This window comes from Triturus cristatus, chromosome 10, assembly GCF_964204655.1.
Source record: "Triturus cristatus chromosome 10, aTriCri1.1, whole genome shotgun sequence".
Classification (NCBI taxonomy): domain Eukaryota; kingdom Metazoa; phylum Chordata; class Amphibia; order Caudata; family Salamandridae; genus Triturus; species Triturus cristatus.
This window is the reverse complement of record NC_140593.1, coordinates 918,265,754-918,289,301: the sequence shown is the minus strand read 5'-3', so window position 1 is coordinate 918,289,301 and position 23,548 is coordinate 918,265,754. Positions and strand designations below refer to the sequence as shown.

The window sequence follows — 23,548 nt, the reverse complement described above, 5'->3', positions numbered from 1 at the left end:
AAATTTCTTTAAATATCTCCGAAACTACTGAATGAATTTATACCATTTAACAAAAAGGGCTCTTTCTGGACCAACAGCTAACTTTCAGCCAACTTTGGTCTAATTAGTTTAGCAGTTCAAGCTGTAGCGGAACCCCCCAAAATATGCAACACAGCAACTGAAGTGTTAGTGAAAATTTCGCAAACATTCGTTAAACAACGTCAAAGTTATTAGCCAATGCAAAAATGACATCCTAACTATAACTACCCACTGGTAAACGCTAGTAGGTTAACATATATATATATATATATACACACACACACACACACACACACACACACACATGCTCCAACTGGTCCCCTGTGTTTGAGCGCTTCCTACCCGGTGGTGCAAAACACCTGCAGCTGGACCATGAAGCTGAAATATTTTATCAATTTTGTTGCTTCTCGCAAATAAAAAAGCAAGTCGTATGTCCGGGGTGACTGAAGCGCGTCTGGTGTTTGATTGCTAATTCATGCATTAAATGGAGAATCAATACTGAATTTGAGAATGTTACCCATTTTTTTATTTGCAAGCAGCAATGAAATTAGAAAAATATAAGAAGACTTATACCTAGCCAAGGTGTCAATGGAACCTTAGGGCTTATTTAATATTGTGTCATATTCTAATGACACACAATTGATGCTCTCCTTCCACCACGGTGGCATGGACATTTTAAGGCTGCATGAGTGCAGTGACAAACTTAACTCAGACAGTTCAGAGATTCTGGGGCCTATTTACAAGGGCTTTATCTCCACTTTTTTGGCTTTTAAATCAAAAAAAGCGGAGATAAAAATATCGCCCTATTAACAAGAGGGTGCTAACATGCATTAACGCATGTTAGCACCCTTTTACCCAACGCCTCCCTTTGCATCTCTAATGAGATGCAAAGTGGGCGTCACCGGGCAGAACAACCTTGTAAATATCGCTGATGTGCACATTGCGATATTTACAAGGCTGCCAACGCATTTTAGCAGACGTTAGTTTGGGGCGAAAACCGCTATTTTTGCCGGAATCTAACGTCTGCTAAAATGCAGACTAAGGCATACGTATTATGGGGGTGGATTGTGCTGATACGACCCTGTGGGTCGTATCAGCAAGGTTATCACTGTTTTGCAGGGAACATCGCTGGAAAACCAGCGATGTTCCCTGCAAAACAGCGATCTCCCCGCTATCGCTGATAATTATATCGCCCTGGGGAAACGCGTTGTAAATAACGCGCTAACAGGGCGATATAATCAAGCGATAGACGGCGATAAATAGAAAAGCGCTAAGCGCACTTTGCGTCTATTTATCCCCGTCCTTGTAGATATGCCCCTCTATTCTTCACCAACTCTCAAATATCTGAGTAACTGAGCTGGTGGCCAAAGGACCTCAGGGAACCCTCTGCCCCTTCCATCATGGTGTGGAACCTGGTGATAGAATCTGACAGTGAGCTTTACTTCAAATATCATATCCATGCCATCACTGCGTCTTGTATTTGCCCTACTGAAATCATTAAAGAAGACCCTAAAATTCCTGCCAGCACATACTCGCAAAATGCAGCCGTGGTCCGTGCAGGTAACAGCGGTGGGGCGGTGGAGCATGTAAGGGGAATTACTAGGGACGATGCCAAGGGAAAATGAGTTATTTATTTAATTTTACCTTGGCATTGTCTCTCAAAATCCCCTTTACCTTGCCGCACCGCCCGACCCTTGTTACCTGCAAAGACCACGGCTGGCAAAATGATTGCCCATACCATGGTAACTTCTAGATTCGATGATGCAAAAAAATGATGTAAGGGTCCTGATTGCCCTTATTAACAAGCTGCAACTAGTCCGGAATACTGCCGCAAGGTTGATTCTCAATATGCCTTGTTGGCAGTCCATCTCCCCTTATTTAAAGCGATTCCTCTTAATTCTGGCGAATAAAATGATCAAATAGGAGCCTATACTCATCACTTTTAGACCTGTCCATAATAAGGGGCTTACCTACCTCGGTGACAAACTCAGAAAATACATGCCTTCCATATCTTTACCATCAGCCAATCAGGGCCTTGTATTTATCATCGAAATTCACAGAGCCAAATTGGGAGTTCCCTCCTTCTCTTCCCTGGGCAGAAAAGGTCATGAATTAGCTTCCGGGAGCGTTGAGAAACTATACTTCCGAAGTCTATTTAAACAAATGTCTGAAAACTTTCCTCTTTGGATATTTGCTGGATGAGGGTGGGTCACCCGCTGGTAGAGCCGGGAGGCTTCTCAGGAAGCAGATGTTTGAGCTCTACAAATGCAATCTATGTTACATGAGATCCTGGCCAGTGGGCGAGAAGCAGAAGGGGAGAAATGCAGAGGGAATATGGTGCATGGAAAACAGGTTTCAACTCATCATGAATTATGTCACATTATATTGAATGAGAGGGTTGCTGCTGCAATTTGTTATTTCCAAACCATGAGGGCTGTTTTGATCAACCTGCTATGTAACCAAAATGCAGGTTAACCTTCATGTTGTCAGGACTCTGGCTTTACAGTCCCGAGGTTTCCTTTCACATATTATTAATTTCAGTTGTGTTAGTTTGATTTGTTATATGGAACCAACTGACTATAACTTCCAGAATGGAGAGATTTATGAAATCAAAACAGGACCCTGGAATAGATGTGTCCTAGTGACATGAAGCTATCACGTGACTACCAATGTGACCCCTTTAATGTAAACATGCTTATTGTTTTTGCTAAATTTTTGGAACTGGGTATTGAAATTCGTTATCAATCACTTATTAATAACATGTAATCTTGTCATTGAGCTTGAAGATCAGGGAATGTAAAAGCTTTTATTGTCATATTCGGTAACTAAAATTCGAAGGTCACTTCTGCTATCCCTATTTCATTGATGAAAATATAGATATTTTTTATTTTCAAAACTTTCTTATGAAGAAAACAGAAAGAAAGTCTACCATTTTATATCTTTATTTTTTATATCATAAAATTCTGCTGCAAAAATGACCAAGATGTCTGCCCTCCAAAGATAACTTTTTTTATTGTAATCAGACGAAAGTACAATAAAAATGCATTTCTTCAGTAAAGAAAAAAGGTCCAGTTTGGGACTGCATTTCTGGGCATTGGGTGAGACGAACTCTTACCAGAAGATTCAGAATACGATTTCAATACGTAGTTCTGATTCCCCCTTCTAATTTTTAATGGGTCTGGGTCATTATCATGCTGGCCTAGACTGGTGTTTCATGAGATTGGAAATAATTTGGATTTCTTCTTGGGCAAACGATCATTTGTCAATCCTAGTTAAGTTTGCTGTAGTGCACACAGTCAAAGACCTTGGAGCTGAGATAGCAGTGCCAGAGGTTTTTTGCAAGAATGCCCCTCAGAACAAGAGTTTCCGACTGCAGTGCTTACCTAAAAAGGGAGGGGCATATCTACATGCAACATGATTCATAGGGGCATATCAACAAGGGCCTTATCTCCGCTTTTTTGGCTTTAAAAGCCAAAAAAGTGGGGATAAAACTATCGCCCTATTTACATGTGGGTACTAACATGTATTAGCGCATGTTTGCACCCGTTTTTCAGACGCCTCGCTTTGCATCTATAATGAGATGCAAAGTGGGCGTCACTGGGTAGTACTGCTTGTAAATTATCGCTGATGTGCACATCACGATATTTACAAGGAGGCCCGCGCATTTTAGCAGACGTTAGTTTTTGGCGACAACCCCAGTTTTCGCCAAAAACTAACGTCTGCTAAAATACTGACTTACCTATACTTTACATTGGGGTGGATTATGCTGATACGACCTCAGGGTCGTATCAGCAAGGTTATCGCTGTTTTCCATGGAACATCGCTGAAAAAACAGCAATGATCCATGGAAAACACCGCTATCGCTGGAATAATTATCACCATTGTGCTATGCGTTGTTAATACAGCGCTAGCATGGCGATAATTTCCAGCGATAGCCAGCGATAAAAAATCTCACGGTAAGAGCGGCCAGCGATAATTATCGCTTCCGCTTGATAATATGCCCCCAAGGTTTTACATCTTTCGTGAGCGTGGATAAAACTCCAGACCTAGTGATGTTTTGCAATGGTGGTCTGCATTTCTGACTGAACACAAGACATTTTCTTGGTCCTGTGAAGATGTAAATATTATTCTTTATCCATGTTGTGAAACAGAAGAGACTTAAGGGACAGACAAATGTTGTGCACCCTTCACCTAATGTAGAACAGTGCAACATTAGTATGTGGTTGATATTTAACAAAAAAAACCTAATGGTGGAAAAGAGGGGAACCAGAGAGGTATTAAAAAGGGTCAATGACAGGGCAGTACCCTCTGTAACTTTCATGAAATGTTTGTATTGACCTAGAAACAAGGGCGGCTGCTCTTCATTTGTTTGAAAAGAGGATAACCATTTCTTGGGGGTGGTGTTCACATTCACAAAAATGGATTGTCAGTCCACCAGAATCTTATTATCAGGACAGCTTCATGAACCTCACCCACATATCTTAAAGAATCGCACCAGAAAGCCATCAATCCAGTCTCAGCTCCATGAAGAGGCCTAAAGCCTGATTGTAAGGCATCAAAAATAGTGGTGCAGCTACAGGTACTGCAATTCTCTGACCACAGTTTTCTCAACTCGTTTAGACAGGGCGGGTGGTAATTGGACGAAAACTGGCCAAGACGCTTATCCAGGTATATGCATATATCTATATTTTACCGGTGGTATCATCAAACCAACTTTTCAGGACAAGAGAACACAGAATTAAGGGGTCGGAAGATTAATAAGAGTAGCACTAACAATGTATAGTGTTACAAAATGTTCTTTTGGGAGCCACATAAAAGTAGGCCCCAGTAAAAGGTTTAATATGAGGCAGAAATTTAGTAAAATTCGTGTATGTTCTCGATGACTTTTGTACGTGAGTTATGTAATTCCTTATGTTCAAATTGCACGAAAATTATTGGCCAAGTGCATTCCACGCAATAGGCATAATTTCACATAATGTGACAAAATGTAGAATATTTCATGAAAAATGTTGACCGCCCATATGTAAAATCAGGTTAGGACTGAGTCGGTGATAGAATGTCAAAGAAGAACATTTCAGGCAGGAGCAGGAGAGCATTCCATTTATCTGGCACAACTGGGCACATAAGGAAGAACTCTGTTTCACTTACATTTTTATACATTTTTCACGTTTAATGACTTTCTTGGAATATAATCTAGGGATGAAAATAAAGATCTAAACTTTTCATTCCATTAATAAACTATGAAACATACAAACGTATAACATATTCCATAATTTATGTTTCATATTTTCAGCTAATGTTGATCTACATTTCAGGAATCTGCCACAAACCGTAGTTATCATTTATTAATTTCATTTCGGTATAGAAAATTTGATCTTGAGCTCCTAGCGCTTTAATTGACAAACTTATTAAAATAACCCATTACTCCTCATATGCAGTGGGACAATATCTCAATTCACATGATGGCCGTAGCTTTTATACATTAAAAAAAACCTGTTTCCTGAAAAGCTTTTTTTGTGCTCTGTTCTTTAACGTTTACTCAATTTTGACATTACGAATGGTTTTTTGTATGTTTTCGTTTGAAGTGCATGATGTTGTTTGTTCATTTATGTGTACATGTGCCAAGCACTGCTTAAGCAGACCTGCGGCTCTATATTCAACACAGATGGAAAAAGATCTGTTCCAAACCAGAAAGAGTGCACAGAACAAACAAAGCAATGCACACTTTACATTAGCTTTGGACATGCCCGTAAAATCAATAGGTAGCAGACAGACATATTTCATCAATACAGGGCTGGGATGGAAACACAAAGTAGCTCTCTCTCTCTCTCTCTCTCTCTCTCTCTCTCTCTCACCCTCCCTCCCTCCCTCTCTCTCTCTCTCTCTCTCTCTCACCCTTCCTCCCTCCCTCTCTCTCTCTCCTTCTCCCCCCACTCTCTCTCCCTCCCTCTCTCTCTCTCTCTCTCACCCTCCCTCCCTCCCTCTCTCTCTCCCTCTTTCCCCCTCTCTCTCTCCCTCCCTCTCTCTCTCTCCCTCTCTCTTTCTCTCTCCTGAAGCCTCCCTGTGCCTGCTGAAATTACCAGGGGAAGTGGAGAAAGTGACAGAGCTGCTGGTACCCTGCCCTAAAACTCGACCTCAAAAGGCTTCAAGCCTATCGAAAGGCCCTTTGGGAAACATTGCCTGTTCAGACACCATTTTCCCAATCAACAGGAAGAGATTTTTTGTGCCGAGGGAAGATGGATGGCTTCTGGTTGGTATACTGTCATTGGTTTTTATTGATTAAGGCAATCCCTCTAGCAACAGGCGTAGGCGGGTAAATTTATTAAAAAGTCACACAATGCAATGCAGCAATACAACCTGCTGCCCTGCGTTGCATGACCGGCAGAATTGCCGCGTATCTATGCTCTCCTGCTCTCTCCCTGCGCTGGCGAACTGAGGGCTGCCTAGCGCCAACATAGGCACCCCTGCGCCACGGTGCAAGGGTGCTTGTGTTACAGGCAGGATTGAATCTGTGCAGGAAGGTATACCTTTTTGCCTGCACAAAAATAATCATCTGAGGTATTTTCCTCTTTCTACTTGTGCTGCGCATGGAAAGACAAGATACGAGGAAATAACAAGAAGAAACAAAGATATTTCTTCTTGTTACGCCTCTGTTGGGAAGGCGCACCATTGTGATGCAATCCCAGGTTTTATTAACCTTAGTAAATCTGCGATTGACGATTGAATCAAAATCCATGGGTGGATGCATGGGAATGCCCAAGCTCTGCCAAGATCTAACTTGGGCCCCAAGAGTGGTCCACAGTAATAAAATACAATGTGGTACTTTGCCCACCCACAACTCTTGCCGACAGCATCTGCTTCAAGGGAAACATTTGTTCCTCTGAATAGGAAGTCTGTTGGCCCATATCTAAGAAAACGTAGTCACATGGAGCAGCATACAGCGCATTCATTGTGACACACCTATCTCCTGGCATATCAAGTAGAGCCAGAAAGCTCTAATTGCACACTGTGTACCATGAGGCCACAGAACCCTACATGAAAGACTTGTGAAATCTTCTCAAGACAAAACATGGAGACAGCCATGTGCCTAAAGATGCCATCATATCCCTAGTGATCAATAAATTAGGGTGCTCAGAGACTTCTAAAGCGTCATTTTCATTAAATATGCACGGCACCCTTCGTATTAACATTCATTGCATCATGTTACATATAATGCACTTTTATACATTCTATATTAAATATATTAAATACTCAACTCTCATCTTTTTTCACACATGCATTAAAATATAATTCCTCAGCACCTTAGAGTAATAATAGCAAAATCATAATTAAAGCAATTATAAAGCGTGCTAGGCTCACTATAGAGGCAAAAACAGGATCCTGTTTACTCATTGGATATATCTGTTATCACCTTTGAAGATATAGACAATGACTAAGCATTGCACAAGGTACTATCAAACAGTGTTAATGTATTTAACACATCTATTATCATTATTTAGATATTGTTTAATTACATAGGGTCCGATTCACAGAACTAACTTAAGACAAAATCCTAAACTTACTACCATTTTGGTATTCACAGAAGGCACTTACCAATTTTGGTATTCACAGAAGGCACTTACTCATTTCGGTATTCACAGAAGTTAGGAGTCCTAACTCTAGGATTCCTAAATGCCTTCTGTGAATACCGAAAGTCTTCAAGTTAGAATTTTTCTCAGTTTAGGAGTAGTAAAGTTAGGACTCCTAACTTTAGGACTCCTAAACTGAGAAAAATCCTAGCTTTAAGACTTTCGGTATTCACAGAAGGCATTTAGGAGTCCTAAAGTTAGGACTCCTAACTTCTGTGAATACCGAAATGAGTAAGTGCCTTCTGTGAATACCAAAATGAGTAAGTGCCTCTGTGAATACCAAAATGGTAGTAAGTTTAGGATTTTGTCTTAAGTTAGTTCTGTGAATCGGGCCCATATCGATTATCAACTTTAAAGACTTAGGCCCAGGTAGACCCTTGTAATTAGTTAAACATATACATTATCATTATCTATGATTTATTTTATACTTCTGTTATCAGCTTTAAAGATGTGGGCTTCAATAACAAGTTAGACTTGCAGAGAATCCACAGTAGCTGTCGCAGTCGCTGCTCTGGTGGCCATTGTTTGGCGCTGGTGCTGATCTGCTGATAGCAGGAAAATCCTTGTGTGAAAACAGCAGCAGACTCTGGAAAAGCATGCGGGCTTGGGTCAGTTAATTACAGATCCTCTGTATAATTGCCCATTCTGGCCACAAAAACTCAGAAGGGCATGATGCGGGGAGAGGGGAGGCAGTGTAAATGGGGTGGTGCTGGGGAGGGTTCATGCAAGAATCAATGATTCTCACTCCACTATTTCTGGCGCCCCGGCGCCACACTATTTTGAACCTTCCACATAGTGCTTTCAGGAATACTTATTTATTATAGCCCACTGCCAAGGGCTATACTGGTTGGTAAAGGGCCTGAACCCAAGTTTTGGGCCTATCAAAAAGGAGAGGGCCTTTAACCAATATATCCTGAGGCAGAAGGGCTCTAAGGCTATTAGAACATTTCACCCCCTAAGTGTGGAATTGTAACGCCCTGAACGTCTCAGGATCGTTTAACAGACACGACAATGAGGACGCAACCACTTGTGAAGGGTTAGTTCTTTTAATGAAGGCAAATAAAATACAAAGAACAAACAAAAGTTATAGTCACTGGAATCCTCCAGGCTAAGTACGTTACCAGCCCACAGCACGGATGGTCCTAACCGTCCTCTGCATATACGCCGATCCCGGCGTATGCCAACAGAGGGCAGAAATGAAATGGCCGACAATGCCAATCGGTAGGCTGTGAGGGGCACGAAGAGTGTTGGGGAGAATCGAGGAGTCAGGGAAACACCCAGCCGGGGTCTCTACCTGAAGGGAGCAGCCGCTCAACCTCTTCCTCAGACTGCACCGGGACGCGGAGTCACCTCCTGGTGATGCGTCACCGATACCCCAATCACAAGCAAGAAGACTGAACCGAGAGCAGCCGCTCGATCGATCCTGTGGACTTCCGAGTCTGTAACGCGGCAAACACCTCCTGGTGTGCGTTACAGCTGGCAGTCCCTGTGTCTCTGGTCGGGCTGGGAGTTACGACTCCAACCAGCAAAAGCGCCACTGCGCTTGGACTCAGCCGAGTCAAAAAGCGAAGCTCAATGGTTGACCGGTAGAGCTTCCGGGTCCTTCACAGGTGACGATGGGGCAAGACACGGCCCAGGGAGTAACGACTCGACCTACCTCCGTTCTTGCCTTACTGGAGCACCACTCCGGAACACTGCTCTTCACGAAGCAGGTACGTCGGTGTAAACACAATATCCGACAGCCTTGTACCTCCCGGTTCCTCCCTTTATAGGGCGTGTTTTCCTTGAGTTATGTAACAGCTCTCCTGTTTACATAAGGGCGTGTTTCCCTTGAGTTATGTAACAGCTCTCCTGTTTACATAAGGGCGTGTTTCCCTTGAGTTATGTAACAGCTCTCCTGTTTACATAAGGGCGTGTTTCCCTTGAGTTATGTAACAGCTCTCCTGTTTACATAAGGGCGTGTTTCCCTTGTATGACAGGAATTCTTGACAGTACATCCTCCCTCTCAGCGGCTCCCCACGGGTCCAGCGCTGGCAGGAAAACGCCGATGGAACAAGGAGACCAAGCGCGGAGCATGAACCCCTTCAGCCGGTTCCCATGAATGCTCCTCCGGGCCATAGCCTTTCCACGCAACCAGGTACCACAGCTTCCCCCTGCGCCATTTGGACGCCCGTATGCCCGACACTTCATACTCCACCTCCGACTCCACGCATACCGGCCTAGGTGTCCCAGACGGCTTGGAGGGTGCTGGTTTGAGCAATGATACATGAAAGACAGGGTGTATCCGCAATGACTGGGGCAAGCACACCTTCACGTTCACGGGACCCATACACTTGGTAATTCGATAGGGGCCCATGTACTTGGGATGGAACACACTGTTCTTTCGAAACCTCATGTTTCTTGTGGATATCCAGACGTAGTCTCCAGTGCGGTACAGTGGCCCGGGCCTTCTCTTCCTATCTGCCGCAGCCTTGTATCTTCTCTTGGCCTCTATTAGGACAGCCCTTGAGCGCATCAACGTGTCTTTTATGTGTGCCACCCTGTCCGCTGTGGCGGGAATCCTGTCCTCTCTGAACGGATGTAGAAATGGCAAGAACCTGGGATGTTGGCCATAGTTGCTATAGAACGGAGATGACTGTGTGGAGCTGTGAGTGGCGTTGTTATAGGCTATCTCTACAACCCATAGCAAGTCGACCCATTCTTCCCTGCCCTGGTCCACAAAACATCGCAGATACTGTTTGAGCGTTTGGTTCAGGCGCTCGGTTTGGCCGTCCGTTTGAGGGTGGTAGCTGGTGGACAGGGCGGTCTTAACATGCAGCGCAGTGCACCAAGTCTTCCAGAATTGCGCAGTAAACTGCGACCCCCGGTCCGACACGATCACCCCAGGTAATCCATGCAGTCGTACCACATTCTTTAGGAGTAGTGACGCCAATTCCCCGGCCGTAGGGACTCTCTTGCAGGGGATGAAGTGCCCCATTTTCGTCAAGTAATCCACCACCACCAGTATTGCCGTCATCCCCTGGTCTACCGGTAGGCCCACCACGAAGTCCAGTGATATGCTATCCCATGGTCTATCCGGGGTCGGAAGTGGATGTAAGAGCCCTTGGGTTCGGCCATGGTCGGCCTTCATGGTAGCACACGTAGGACACTCCTGTCCCCACCTCCTGACATCCACTCTCATGGTTGGCCACCAGAAATGCCGTCCCATGCTAGCCACCGTTTTTTCAAAGCCCAAATGACCTGCGCATGGAGAGTCATGGCACCAGATGAATGCTTGTTTCCTTAGCCTAGGCGTGGGTATCAATAGGCACCTGCCCTTCAGGGGTATCCCGTCCTTCAGCTGCCATTCTCTGTGACTGAGGAGCCACCTCCGCCATGCGAATGACCTGATCCCTCTCTTTATTCCCCTCAGGAAAGTATCCGGTTGGATAACCCCCAATACCATCCTCGGGGAAATGATGGAACGCTCGGTTGCAGGCAATGGTTCCTTAACTGCAGATTGACGGGACAGGGCGTCCGCCTTCCGGTTTTCCGTCCCCGGCCGATATGTGATGCGGAAGTTGAACCCCGCAAAGAAGATCATCCACCGCAGCTGCCTGGGAGAAAGGTGTCTAGTGGCCGTCATGAACTGTAGGTTCCGATGGTCCGTGTACACCGATACCACATGTCTTGCCCCCATCAACCAATGCCTCCATTCGGTGAAGGCGTCCTTGATTGCGAGAAGCTCCTTCTCCGCAATATGGTAGTTGCGTTCGGCGTCGTTGAGTTTGCGGGACATGTACGCAACGGGATGAAGCACCCCTGTGTCGTGGTTGCGTTGGGACAAGATAGCCCCCAGCGCCACATCCGACGCGTCCGCTTCCACCACGTAGGGGAGATCCGGATCGGGGTGAGCCAACACCGGCGCCTTACCAAAGGCGCTTTTCAGGGCCTCAAAGGCTTTGTTCGCTTCAGGGGACCAGACAAACTCCTTGGACTTCCTCAGTAGCTGTGTGATTGGGGCCACCACTCCTGAAAATCCATCTATAAACCGCCTGTAAAAGTTGGCGAAGCCAATGAAACTTTGGACGTCCTTCACGCTTTGGGGCACCGGCCATTCTTTCACCGCCTTGATCTTTCGTTCTGCCATCTCCTGTCCCTCTGGACTCAGCATCACTCCGAGGAATTCCACGGATGTGACGTGGAAGTCACACTTGCTGAGTTTACAAAACAGCATGTTTTCCCTCAGCTTTTGGAGCACAGCTTTGACGTGGTGTACGTGCTCCTCCACACTGGACGAATAGATGAGGATGTCGTCGATATATACGACCACGTAGATATCCAACTCCTCTCTGAATACCTCATTCAAAAAGTACTGAAAGGCTGCCGGGGCATTGCACAGACCGGACGGCATGACGAGGTACTCAAAAAGGCCGAACCTGGTCTTAAAGGCGGTCTTCCACTCATCTCCGTCCCTCATGCGCACCAGATGGTATGCCCCTTTCAAATCCAACTTGGTGTAGATACGAGCTTTCTTGACCTGTTCCAGAAGTACACTGATGAGAGGCAAGGGGTACCGATTTTTTATGGTTATCGCATTCAATGCCCTAAAGTCCACACAGGCTCTCAGCTCCCCATTAGCCTTCGGGATGAAGAAGAGTGGCGAGGCGGCCGGAGACTTGGACGGGCGGATGAATCCTAGCTTGAGGAGTTTATCCAGGTACCCCCGGAGATGCACGTTTTCAGGCTCCGTCAGGGCATACAGCCTGCCGCTGGGAACGCTGGCCCCTGGCACCAGGTCGATCTGGCAGTCAAACTGTCTATGTGGTGGTAGCACTTCCGCCTTCACCTCATCAAATACATCCTCAAAACTGTGATAAGCCTGGGGGAGAGCCACATCTTTTTCTGCCGCTGTAGCCACCGTCTGACTCCCGCTCTCATCTGCGTCAAGGGATTCCGTTCTTATTCCACAATGCAGGATGCAATACGGTGACGTCATTTCGATGCGATGTGTTGGCCAATCCACAAAGGGGTTGTGTTTCTGTAGCCACGGCAATCCCAATATGACGCCATATTGGGGTGCTCGGATGATGTTAAAATCGATTTGTTCCAAATGGTTTCTCCCATATCTCATCGGAAGGACCCCCGTGTGCTGTCCGATGGGCCCCGTCACCAATCGCCTTCCGTCTACCGCATAGACGTCTTCGGGTACTGCTTTGGGAAGAAGCACTAGCCCTAGCCTGCATGCCTCGTTGTGGTCCATAAACATGCCAGTGGCCCCTGAATCCACCATGGCCACAACGGGTATCCACTGGTCATGCACTCCCACGTGCACCGTGATAAACAGGTGTCGTTGTCCCTTAGTGACCGAGTGGGAAAGTGAAGGGATGGATGAGTGACTCCGAGATGCCCCTTCTCTGGTCTTGGAGTCCTCTAGTTTTCCGCCGGTATGTCCACCACGGCTGTTACCGACCGGTTGGCCCGATAACGTGACGTCTTCGGTTTGGCAGGGCATTCACGTACGTAGTGGCCTTTTTTGCCACAATATAGGCACAATCCTTGTTTACGGCGTGACTCTTTCTCCGTGGCTGTGAGGCTCGCTCGTATTGCGCTGATGTCCATGGGTTCTCCCTTGGATGCGGTGGAAGTTTCAGGACTTCCCACCGTCACATAGGATGGAAGGGATTTTCCTTTTCTCCCATGATCCCCCTTTCTTTCACTTAGCCTATGTTCCAGCCGTAATACCAGGTTGATAAGGCCCTCACATGTCTTGGGTTGAGGGTCAATATGAGCCACGGCGTCCTTGAGCTCATCGCACAGCCCTTGATGGAAGAGCGCCGTCTGTTTAGCAACAGGCCACTTGGTTTCCGCAACCAGCCTTCGGAACGCGTTGAGATACTGCACCAGGTCGTTGGATCCCTGTCTCAACTCAAGCATTTCACGGTCCGCCGTGTACGAGTCAGCCCTTCTGTCGAATACCTTCAGGAATTCCTCGCGAAAAGCACCCCAATCACATAAGAGGGGGTCGTCCCTGCTCACCAGAGGTACGGCCCATTGTGCCGCGTTTCCAGCCAAATAGGATATAAGGAAAGCCACACGAGCCTGACTCGTGGGGAACGCCTTTGGTTTGCACGATAAATGTAGCGCCACTTGTGTGAGGAATACCTGCACTGTGTTAGGATCCCCACTGTACCTCTCTGGTGTTGCCAAGGGGATGGCTACCGGCATTTCCACTACTACCGCAGGGGTCTGGTTCGTGAGGGAGGTGCTGGGCGTGAGCGGGTCCAATTGGATAGCATCCAGTCTGGCTTTTACATCGGCTGTTTCTTGCCTAGAGGCAGCCACTTCAACTTGCATGGCCGCTAAAGCAGCCAGCACATCATCAAGGGTTGCCATGTCTGTTATCGACCGGGAGACAGTTAGTGTTATTAAGGTCGGATATTTTGTAACGCCCTGAACGTCTCAGGATCGTTTAACAGACACGACAATGAGGACGCAACCACTTGTGAAGGGTTAGTTCTTTTAATGAAGGCAAATAAAATACAAAGAACAAATAAAAGTTATAGTCACTGGAACCCTCCAGGCTAAGTACGTTACCAGCCCACAGCACGGATGGTCCTAACCGTCCTCTGCATATACGCCGATCCCGGCGTATGCCAACAGAGGGCAGAAATGAAATGGCCGACAATGCCAATCGGTAGGCTGTGAGGGGCACGAAGAGTGTTGGGGAGAATCGAGGAGTCAGGGAAACACCCAGCCGGGGTCTCTACCTGAAGGGAGCAGCCGCTCAACCTCTTCCTCAGACTGCACCGGGACGCGGAGTCACCTCCTGGTGATGCGTCACCGATACCCCAATCACAAGCAAGAAGACTGAACCGAGAGCAGCCGCTCGATCGATCCTGTGGACTTCCGAGTCTGTAACGCGGCAAACACCTCCTGGTGTGCGTTACAGCTGGCAGTCCCTGTGTCTCTGGTCGGGCTGGGAGTTACGACTCCAACCAGCAAAAGCGCCACTGCGCTTGGACTCAGCCGAGTCAAAAAGCGAAGCTCAATGGTTGACCGGTAGAGCTTCCGGGTCCTTCACAGGTGACGATGGGGCAAGACACGGCCCAGGGAGTAACGACTCGACCTACCTCCGTTCTTGCCTTACTGGAGCACCACTCCGGAACACTGCTCTTCACGAAGCAGGTACGTTGGTGTAAACACAATATCCGACAGCCTTGTACCTCCCGGTTCCTCCCTTTATAGGGCGTGTTTTCCTTGAGTTATGTAACAGCTCTCCTGTTTACATAAGGGCGTGTTTCCCTTGAGTTATGTAACAGCTCTCCTGTTTACATAAGGGCGTGTTTCCCTTGAGTTATGTAACAGCTCTCCTGTTTACATAAGGGCGTGTTTCCCTTGAGTTATGTAACAGCTCTCCTGTTTACATAAGGGCGTGTTTCCCTTGTATGACAGGAATTCTTGACAGGAATGTTCTAAATTAAAAAAGGAGAAACATACAGACAAACATTGAAATGCAGGAGCAGAAGGCTTATACCAGCCATCATAAGCCTGGAGCGACTCCTTTATCTTCAATGGAGCTGTCAACATTCCAACTTTCTAATAACAGACCTGGTCTTTGATGCCAGGCTTCCATGGGTTTTTATTGTTCTAGGGCTCATTATTGTTTTTGACAGCTTATTCATTGCCAGCCAGTATATGTGCTATTGTTGGAATAAGGAAATATTGGCACAGCCTGTACCGATCCTGATTTTATTAGATTTAGGAACCTTAAGCAATCTAATTTATAGAGCCGGCAGAGTGCACGACAACCACACGTTATACAGTGCAACTTTTAAGATGCTATTTGAAAATGAAAAATACTAAATTATGTACTCCCATTTTCTCCTCCATCCCCACAAGCCCAAACCCATATATTTGGAGAGCCAAGTTGGATTCATCATTGGCACAGTGAAAGAGCCTTTCCCTCAAATTCAGCTTCCCACTGAAACTTCGCTGATGATAAATCAAAATGGCGATGACACCTAAATTATATGAAATTCTAGTGGAAATAATACGTCCATCAGTTTTGAAAACATGCATCCGTTCAAGGTAAACATTGATCTTTTCCCTCCTTCTTTTCAGAGTTTAAAGAAGCCTTCTCTCTCTTTGATCGGACTCCAAAGAACGAGATGAAGATCACCTACGCGCAGTGCGGGGACGTCCTAAGGGCCCTGGGACAGAATCCAACCAACGCTGAGGTTTTGAAAGTCCTGGGGCGGCCTAAGCAAGAAGGTGAGTCCTTGTTTGTAATGTCAGGGTTCCAGAAATCTGGCCTCTGCAAATAGAGTTATTTTTTAGGTATTCCTACCGCTGGAAAGCGCGCGGTGAGAAACATCTGCGCAAACACCAGCTAGAATGTTGATGTTTGGGTACAATCAGGATTTAAAAAAAAATAATTGGTCAAGAAGTATTAACATTGTCTCTTGTACCGCTCTCACTTTTCAGTGGAAGTAGGTGAAACTAAGAGTATCTTTAAGTGGAACACAACATTTTGTGAAATGCATGCAAAATTACACTAAACTAGCTGCATGGGCAGAAGGAAGCTATGCCAAAGTTGGGATAGACAATGCACCAATAAATTCAAAAAGCGATATTTTTGTCTGTATGTTTTTTTCAGTTTTGCTACTGTTCCGTCTGTATGTTTTGACAAAGTTCAGTGATTTGTTGATTCAGATTGTAAAAGTTAACTGTATTTTCTTTAACTTGCCATAACACCAAATTAATGCAAATCAAACCAAAATAGCCTTTATTTCGGTTTTTATAATACCATAAAATGATACATCAATTAAAAAATATATACAATAGCATCAAAATTTACAATTCATCAATATGTAAAATTGTTCAATGGAACTATCAAATAAAGCAATATCCTAAAAAATAAATATATAAAAGTTACATCACAGTTAAACAGTACAAAAAACTTTTTGTGGCCCTAGACAGTTGTCATTATAGACAATCATGTTGTATTTTGGAAGGTGCATTATCTAGTTATGCAGTCATTCGATTTCCCTTACTAGTTATTTCTGTGCAGTAATAAGGGAGCTAATCATAAACCATAAAATCATTGAAAACCTTGAAACTGTAAAAATAAAGGGGGTTCTGGGTTAGTTTGGTGGGTCCTGAATGCCTCCTCATAATTTTTGGTACCCATGCTTCTACAGATAGGAACCAGCCATTTTGACCTAGGCCTATTATAAGCTGGGCAAGAAGAAAAAAAAGATGGGGTACTGTTTCTTTCACATAACCACACCCTGGGCAGCTCTGGAACTTAGGATCAGCAGCTCCTACCCAACCTGATACAAAAGAACAAAGGGAGATCGTGCCAAACCTGAACTTCACATACAGTTTGTTTTAGCCAACATTAGTTTAATATCATCCTCTAGGAGAGTCTTTGAACTTTAAAAAAGAGCTAGTTATATTGCCATGTGCATGAGAAGTTAAAAGATTACACAACTTGTAGGACTTATACTTATTCTTTAAGTCCTTTTCACTTATTCCTAGGCAAAAACCCTCTGGCTCAGCCCACAAATGAGCTAATCCTATCCACATAAATGTGTCTCTTATGTGTTTTCGCCAAAGAAAACTGGAAGAAGATGGATTGCTAAGAATTCCCTCTACCCCTCTGCAGTATGATGACAACTCATGGGTAACCCAGAGTCTTCTCAAACACATTAAGTGTTGTGCTTCTCATAAATCTGGGATTGATCTAATCTCCATGAGAAGTCTCAGCAGAATCAAGGGCGTACTTACAGGGAGGCACAATAAGAGGTTCAAAAAACGATTTTCGTCTAATTCAAGATTTTTTGTTTTTTTTTACCCCCATATCGCTGCTGGAGAAACAAGTTTACTAAGGGACCCCTTTTGTGGCTTCAGTGGCCCACCAACTTGGGGGCATATTAACAAGGAACAGGGAAAATTAACGCTAAGGGCGCTTAGCGTTAATTTGTTTAACGCCCGCTATCGCTGGATAATATCGCCTGGTTATCGCGTTATTAACAACGCTAACCGCCTAGATAAAAAATCCAGCGATAGCGGCATTTTGGGAGGTTATCGCTGGTAATGCAGCGATAAAACTACAAGGATAGGGATATCATTGTTGATAGCCCATGGTGGACTTAGCCATGTAATCCACCTCCCAATGGAATACATGGCTAAGACGTAAAAAAGCAGCGTTAACCGTGGTTAGCGCTGCTTTTTTTGTCTCTAACAGGGTTAGCGTGAAGTTTGATAATAGGAGAAATGTCGCTTAGCGACATTTCTCCTATTATTTTGCTCTGGAACGCACACTTTGCATCTTATTAGAGATGCAAAGGGAAGCATAGTGAAAAAGAGTGCTAACATGCGATTTTGCATATTAGCACCCTGTTGTTGATAGGGCAATATTTTTGTCTCCGCTGCTTTGGCTTTTAAAGCCAAAAAAGCGGAGATAAAGCCCTTGTTAATATGCCCCATAGAGTCCTAATTTTAGCTTGCGTTTTGAGAAATGGTGCTCCAATCCAAATTCTCATCAAGAGTCATCCCCAAGTAATCAAATAAATGCACCATTTAGAGGGGAATGGCAAGGCTTAAATACCATATATTTTGTTTAGTTAATGTTTACTTCCAACCCTCTAGAAGAACAAAACGTACTGAAAACTCGTTCAGTGTGTTTTTTAATCCCCATTGGGGATCTGTCCAAGAGAAGAGTGTCGTCTGCGAACACGAGGGCCAGAACCCACATGCTTACCAACATTGGGTTGATCATTTACACCTGTGTTAAGATGCTTAACAAGATCATTCAGATACAATGCAAAAAGAGTGGAGCTAACACGCAGCCCTGTCTTACTCCCTTTCCTACAGAGATTAGGTCTGTCAGTTCTTCCAACATACCACAGTTATCCCAAAATTATTTACATGTAACCTATCAATGATGCTTTGTAGGTACTCAGTAACTCCCATCTTAGCGAGCACCTGCCTCAATTTATTCCTTGGGACCATATCAAAGGCTGCTTTGAGATCTACGAATACCACTTAGCGCCTTCCTTATTGATAATGACTGTTTTCCAATAGATCACTTGTAGTCTGAATAGTTGATCTATAGTAGAAGTATTCAACCGAAAGCCAGCTTACAGGGGACATAAGACTGCATCGTTTCCCAACCAAAGCAGAAGCCAGGTTAGTATAACCCTGCAGAACATTTTCAGGGTGATGTCAATAAGGCTAATGGGCCTATAGTTGACAGGGTCTAGGGATGATCACTTCTTGTGCATGGGAACATTTTTAGCCCCAGGTCATGACGCTGGGTTCCTCACCCTTTTAAGATGGCACTGAAAACCACTGTGAGATATAGTCCCCAGATACTGATCTCTGAGAGAGATAAATCTCCTGGTATTTTATCAATTCGTGGGACACAATCTTTCTAGAAGTTAGTTCAAACTCAAGACAGGAGACTGGTTGAAACTCACAGTTCTCCACAAATCTGTCTTTGTTGACACTGCATAAGCTGCTTACTGTGGCATCTTGCCTGATATCCGAAGGTAATGGTGAGTAGAGGTGTGAAAAATTCTGGGTCTATGCATCAGCTGCAATATTATTATCCCAGTCCACTAAACCCTTCGAAATCCCTATGGCTACAACATTCCAAAAAAGAGAATGCCTTTTTTATCTCTGGTGGCTTCCAGGAGTTGGACCCACCTCCTATTATCCCACTCCCTTTTTGCCTTACTGAGTGCCTTCTTGTAGTTGGCTCTTTTAATTTGTATCTACCCTTTTTCCCCAGATTTAATAGCTTTGACAATGGGAATAAAACCAGGGTAAGACACCGCTTTTGGGTCCTGATTCCTCCAAACCTTGAAGAATTCGTTTTTAATCTCTTAAATAGGAACTGGTGTTCCACCCCTACTTTAGTTTGGACATCTTCTTGGATTAGGTCCATGGTGATATCACATAACACGTTCCACATATGTATATATGGCCCTCACTATCCATTCTGAGCGGGACACTGAACGCCAGTGAATCTAACGCTCATTATGGGCTAATAAACATTTATTATCTAGAGGACTAATGAAAAGACCAGGCGTGGGTGCCTTCGGGAGATCCATAACTAACTCAAGGGCATTGTGATCATTATAATGTCCTGAGGCCCCAATCATGTCCTCAACCATGGGGCAAATACTAGCATCAACTAAAATATAATCAATTAAGCTTGAATTGTTATGACTCTTGAATGTATCAGACTTTGCCCTTCCATTGCAAGCCTGCAAATTCTGGTTTAACACCAGTGCATTAATTTGAAATGCCAAGGGGGGCCAATTCTTGATTGGCTTAATGGTAAGATCGGAGATTGACCAAAGTCTATCATCCTTCTTGGGGTGAGCCCTGTATGAGTGGTCTAGCGCCTCAAACTGACAGTTGAGGTCACCTCCCACTATTTTCATTATCCCCAGCTGCAGTCCACTCAAATGTGAAGTTAGCTGGTCAACTAATGGTGATTCTTGCTTATTTCCTGTGTATCTTGAGTAGATGTTGTAGATACAAATAGTACTACCTTTGCTATTGAAACACACAGGACAACATTCAAAATGGCCTCTGTCCCCACCACTGTACACTTAATATGAGTGCCTACCCTAGTCATCAGACCCTCAGAGGATGTCCCCATTCCACTGGATACTGCCTCACTACTGATGGTAGCAAAACCAGCTCTATTTACTTTAGATGTAAGCCACGTTTTCGAAAAAGGTATATGTCAAATTGGTTTTATATATGAGTCCAATTCCTGGTTCTCAAGCTTTTATCCAAGTCCAGTGACATTCCAAGAAATCACCTTAAGGGTAGAATTGGGCCCTAGCATTGGAGTAAACCTGTCAGAGACCTCCTTATCATTATCCGCAGTAGAAGCTTCACTCACAAAGACCCGCTCAGTAACAGCCGGGTTAAAATTATCCAACCTCTGAATCCTAGGAGGGGTTACATGATAATTAAACACCACTATCAGGCAGCTTTATGTTACCTGTTTCCCCTCCTTCTCTTTACAGGATGCAGTGGCCTGATTTTCTTGTTGTAAAATGGGGGGAGATAACCCCAGGTGACCATCACATGAATCAACTGCACAAACAGGGATCTTATCAGTCACGTTCAACTTTGATGAAGCCCTTGTGCCCTTACCACATTTTCCCTCCCTTCTAACCCCTACAGGGAAGCTGTTCATAATTTGGGAGTTCTCTCCATCCTTGAGTCAGTCAATATGACTCATCAAACAGTCGCGTAGTTCCTATATAACCTATACAGGATCTGCGCGTTTTGGATAACATAAACTGTGGGATTGGTGGCGGACTGATTACGTGCCCCCCATCGGATACATTAGCCTGTCTGTATCAGCTAGCTCACAGTGCCACTAGAATCTCCTCTTATTGGGGAGAGATTTGGTTTTGGCAACCTCAGAACATGACAACCTTGATCCCCCAGGATCGTGAAAACAATGTACTACTTTTCGCTCAGTCACTCGTGCTCACTTAGTTTGTCTCAGAGATACACAGAATAAACATACTGGGCGTTTGTCAATAAACATTTATTAAACAGTTGTTATTCTAGTGTAGAATAGATGAGCTGCAACAACCATTAGACAGCAGCAGAGATATATGATTAGCAGTACTACGAATGTAAAGGGATGGTACAGTTCTACCATTTTGCAGTAATCATGAATATATACAAGTACATTAAATACATGATAAATAAGTGCGTACTCCTACAATGCCTCCCTAACTAGATGTACGTAAATGTACCTAGCATCTGTGTAGGTGTTATGCAAATAATCCCTCTAGGATTTAGTCCACCCAATTACCTGAGAATGAGAGAGTATGGGACCCCATCCTGGTCTCGAGTTGGACACCCTGCGAGGGATATTGGACCACTGCGAGCTCAGCGTCTCTGGTCAGTGTGTCAGCCGGGAAGTCATGGTCTCCTCTGTCTTACTAAAGCAAGACATGATGTATATATACCCCACAGGTCTCCCCAGGGGTCCTACCTTGCTGTGTTACTGTGTTGGCCTAGAGGATGATGTCGGGCCTGAACTTTATACAGAGATATTATACAGGAGATGGTAGTGCAGCTGTGCTTCCAAGAAACCTCATGCATATTGTATGAGATTCAAACTAGGGAAAACCTGCGTTCTGAATACAGTGTCGTATCTAAGTAAAAGGTCAGCACCTAAGAACCGTTATGTATGTAATGTAGGGAAGAATATAGGTGAAAGGTTGTGATGTTACCTGCACCTATATAAGGTACCTATATGGAATATAACAAAACCATACCTATTATGCACAGGCACATTGAACAAAACACCATCCATTGGGGGCTTGGTCAGGCAGGATTCTGCAGAGAGCAAGCAACTTCTAAGTGGAATTGAATGTTGCCTCCTGCCTAGGACTGTTGGAGACTTGTAACAAATATCCCAACAGGAGGACAATTATTCTGGAACCCTTCGCCTGGAAAGGGTTAACATCAAATAGCAATTTAAAGACCACTGCAGGGTTCCTAAAATGAATGATCTTGCAGTCACCTGCGAAATCCTTTGGTCTCCTCCCAATCCATCTCACTCGGTGGGAAAGAAGGATGTCGTTGGCCCATGAAGGAGAATAGTTCCTAAAATTTCCTAACCAGTTTAAGCACTTGTTTTTCAGTTCTGCGTAAGAATACTAGTTTCTTGAATAGGAGGCCCCTCAACTCCTCTCTATGTTGATTCTGGGGTGTGCCAGTTGTTCCCTGGCTCACACATCGCTTCATATTTGCCGCCACTTCTTTGTGCAAACTTTAAGATTTAGCAGGCATATTATGACAGGGCTCAAAAAGAGTGTCAAGTGTAGAATTACTTGGGTTCTCCTATGTGTGGGAAGTTGTTGGTAATTCCTCATTAGATCTCAAATTTAGGGGCAGCTCTAATGTATGTATAAATTTCTGCTAACTTCGGCTTAATGGGATACAGTTGTTCCATTAATATACCCTTGACCTGATCGATTAAGTCCTCCATGTAGTTGTCCAGTCATTGAGGTTTTACATTAGCTTCAGGGGAATCCTTATTAACAGTAGTAGAGATGTAGCCAGACGTATAGTGTCTAGGAAAGGCAAGCTGTCCATCAGTATTTACCTTTCTCCTGGTGGCCCGTTTAGTCTTTTTAGATGGTTGGTGCAACTCCCCCACTGCACTTTCATGACTTGAACCATTGCTAAATGTATTTTCTGTCTTACTACAATCTGCATTTTCCTGACCAGTTTGTTGGTCAGGGACCTCAATAGTAGGAGAAAGGGGCCTGGTTCTGCTACAGAATCTCCACCACCCAAAGCGAGGCGCCTCTCAGTGAGCTCGATTTCGGTGGCAATTAGCCTTATTGCCCTTTAAAGCATCTTGTCAATGGAAGTAGATTTGGGGGAGATGACTTTCCATTGACAGCATTCATTTGTGGTTGTTTAATAAGCTGCAATGTCCCGCAGTGGCATAACGAAAGTTGAAGGGGTCCCCCTGCAAGATACACAGAGGGCCCTGGCTCCGGATTTAATCTGGAGCTTTCCGGCATGAGTACAGTGCACAGGGGGCCCCCTGCAGCTCAGGGTCCCCCCACACTGTGGGGGATGCGGGGGCCTGTGTTACGCCCCTGATGTCCCGCAATATTCTGCTCTTAAGCAGCTCCTGGTTACTCAAACTGTTCCGGGAGTTGTAGTAGGCCCTGTGGCACAGCAACACTGTGACGGGGTGGTTCCCTTGGAAAGCGAGGTTTCTTTGGGGGTGGAAGCTTTCTGTTGCAATATGTGTCAATCTGCAAGTTTTCTTGGCTGCTAGTCAAACAGCCCTGCCCGCAGGCCGCAACCAATCTATCAGGCCACTTCCATGAGCTAGGCTTAACCTGGGC

General features: G+C 44.8%; 1 protein-coding gene across 1 annotated transcript in view; it reads left to right on the top strand.

Annotated features, from left to right (window-relative positions):
* LOC146796256 (myosin light chain 1, cardiac muscle-like) overlaps window positions 1-23,548 on the top strand; it is a 164,380-nt gene that overhangs the window by 86,429 nt on the left and 54,403 nt on the right. Inside the window, exon 3 of the mRNA XM_085628748.1 lies at window positions 15,750-15,899. Within this exon, the coding sequence (XP_085484874.1) occupies window positions 15,750-15,899 (150 nt within the window). The remainder of the gene's footprint in view (window positions 1-15,749; window positions 15,900-23,548) is intronic.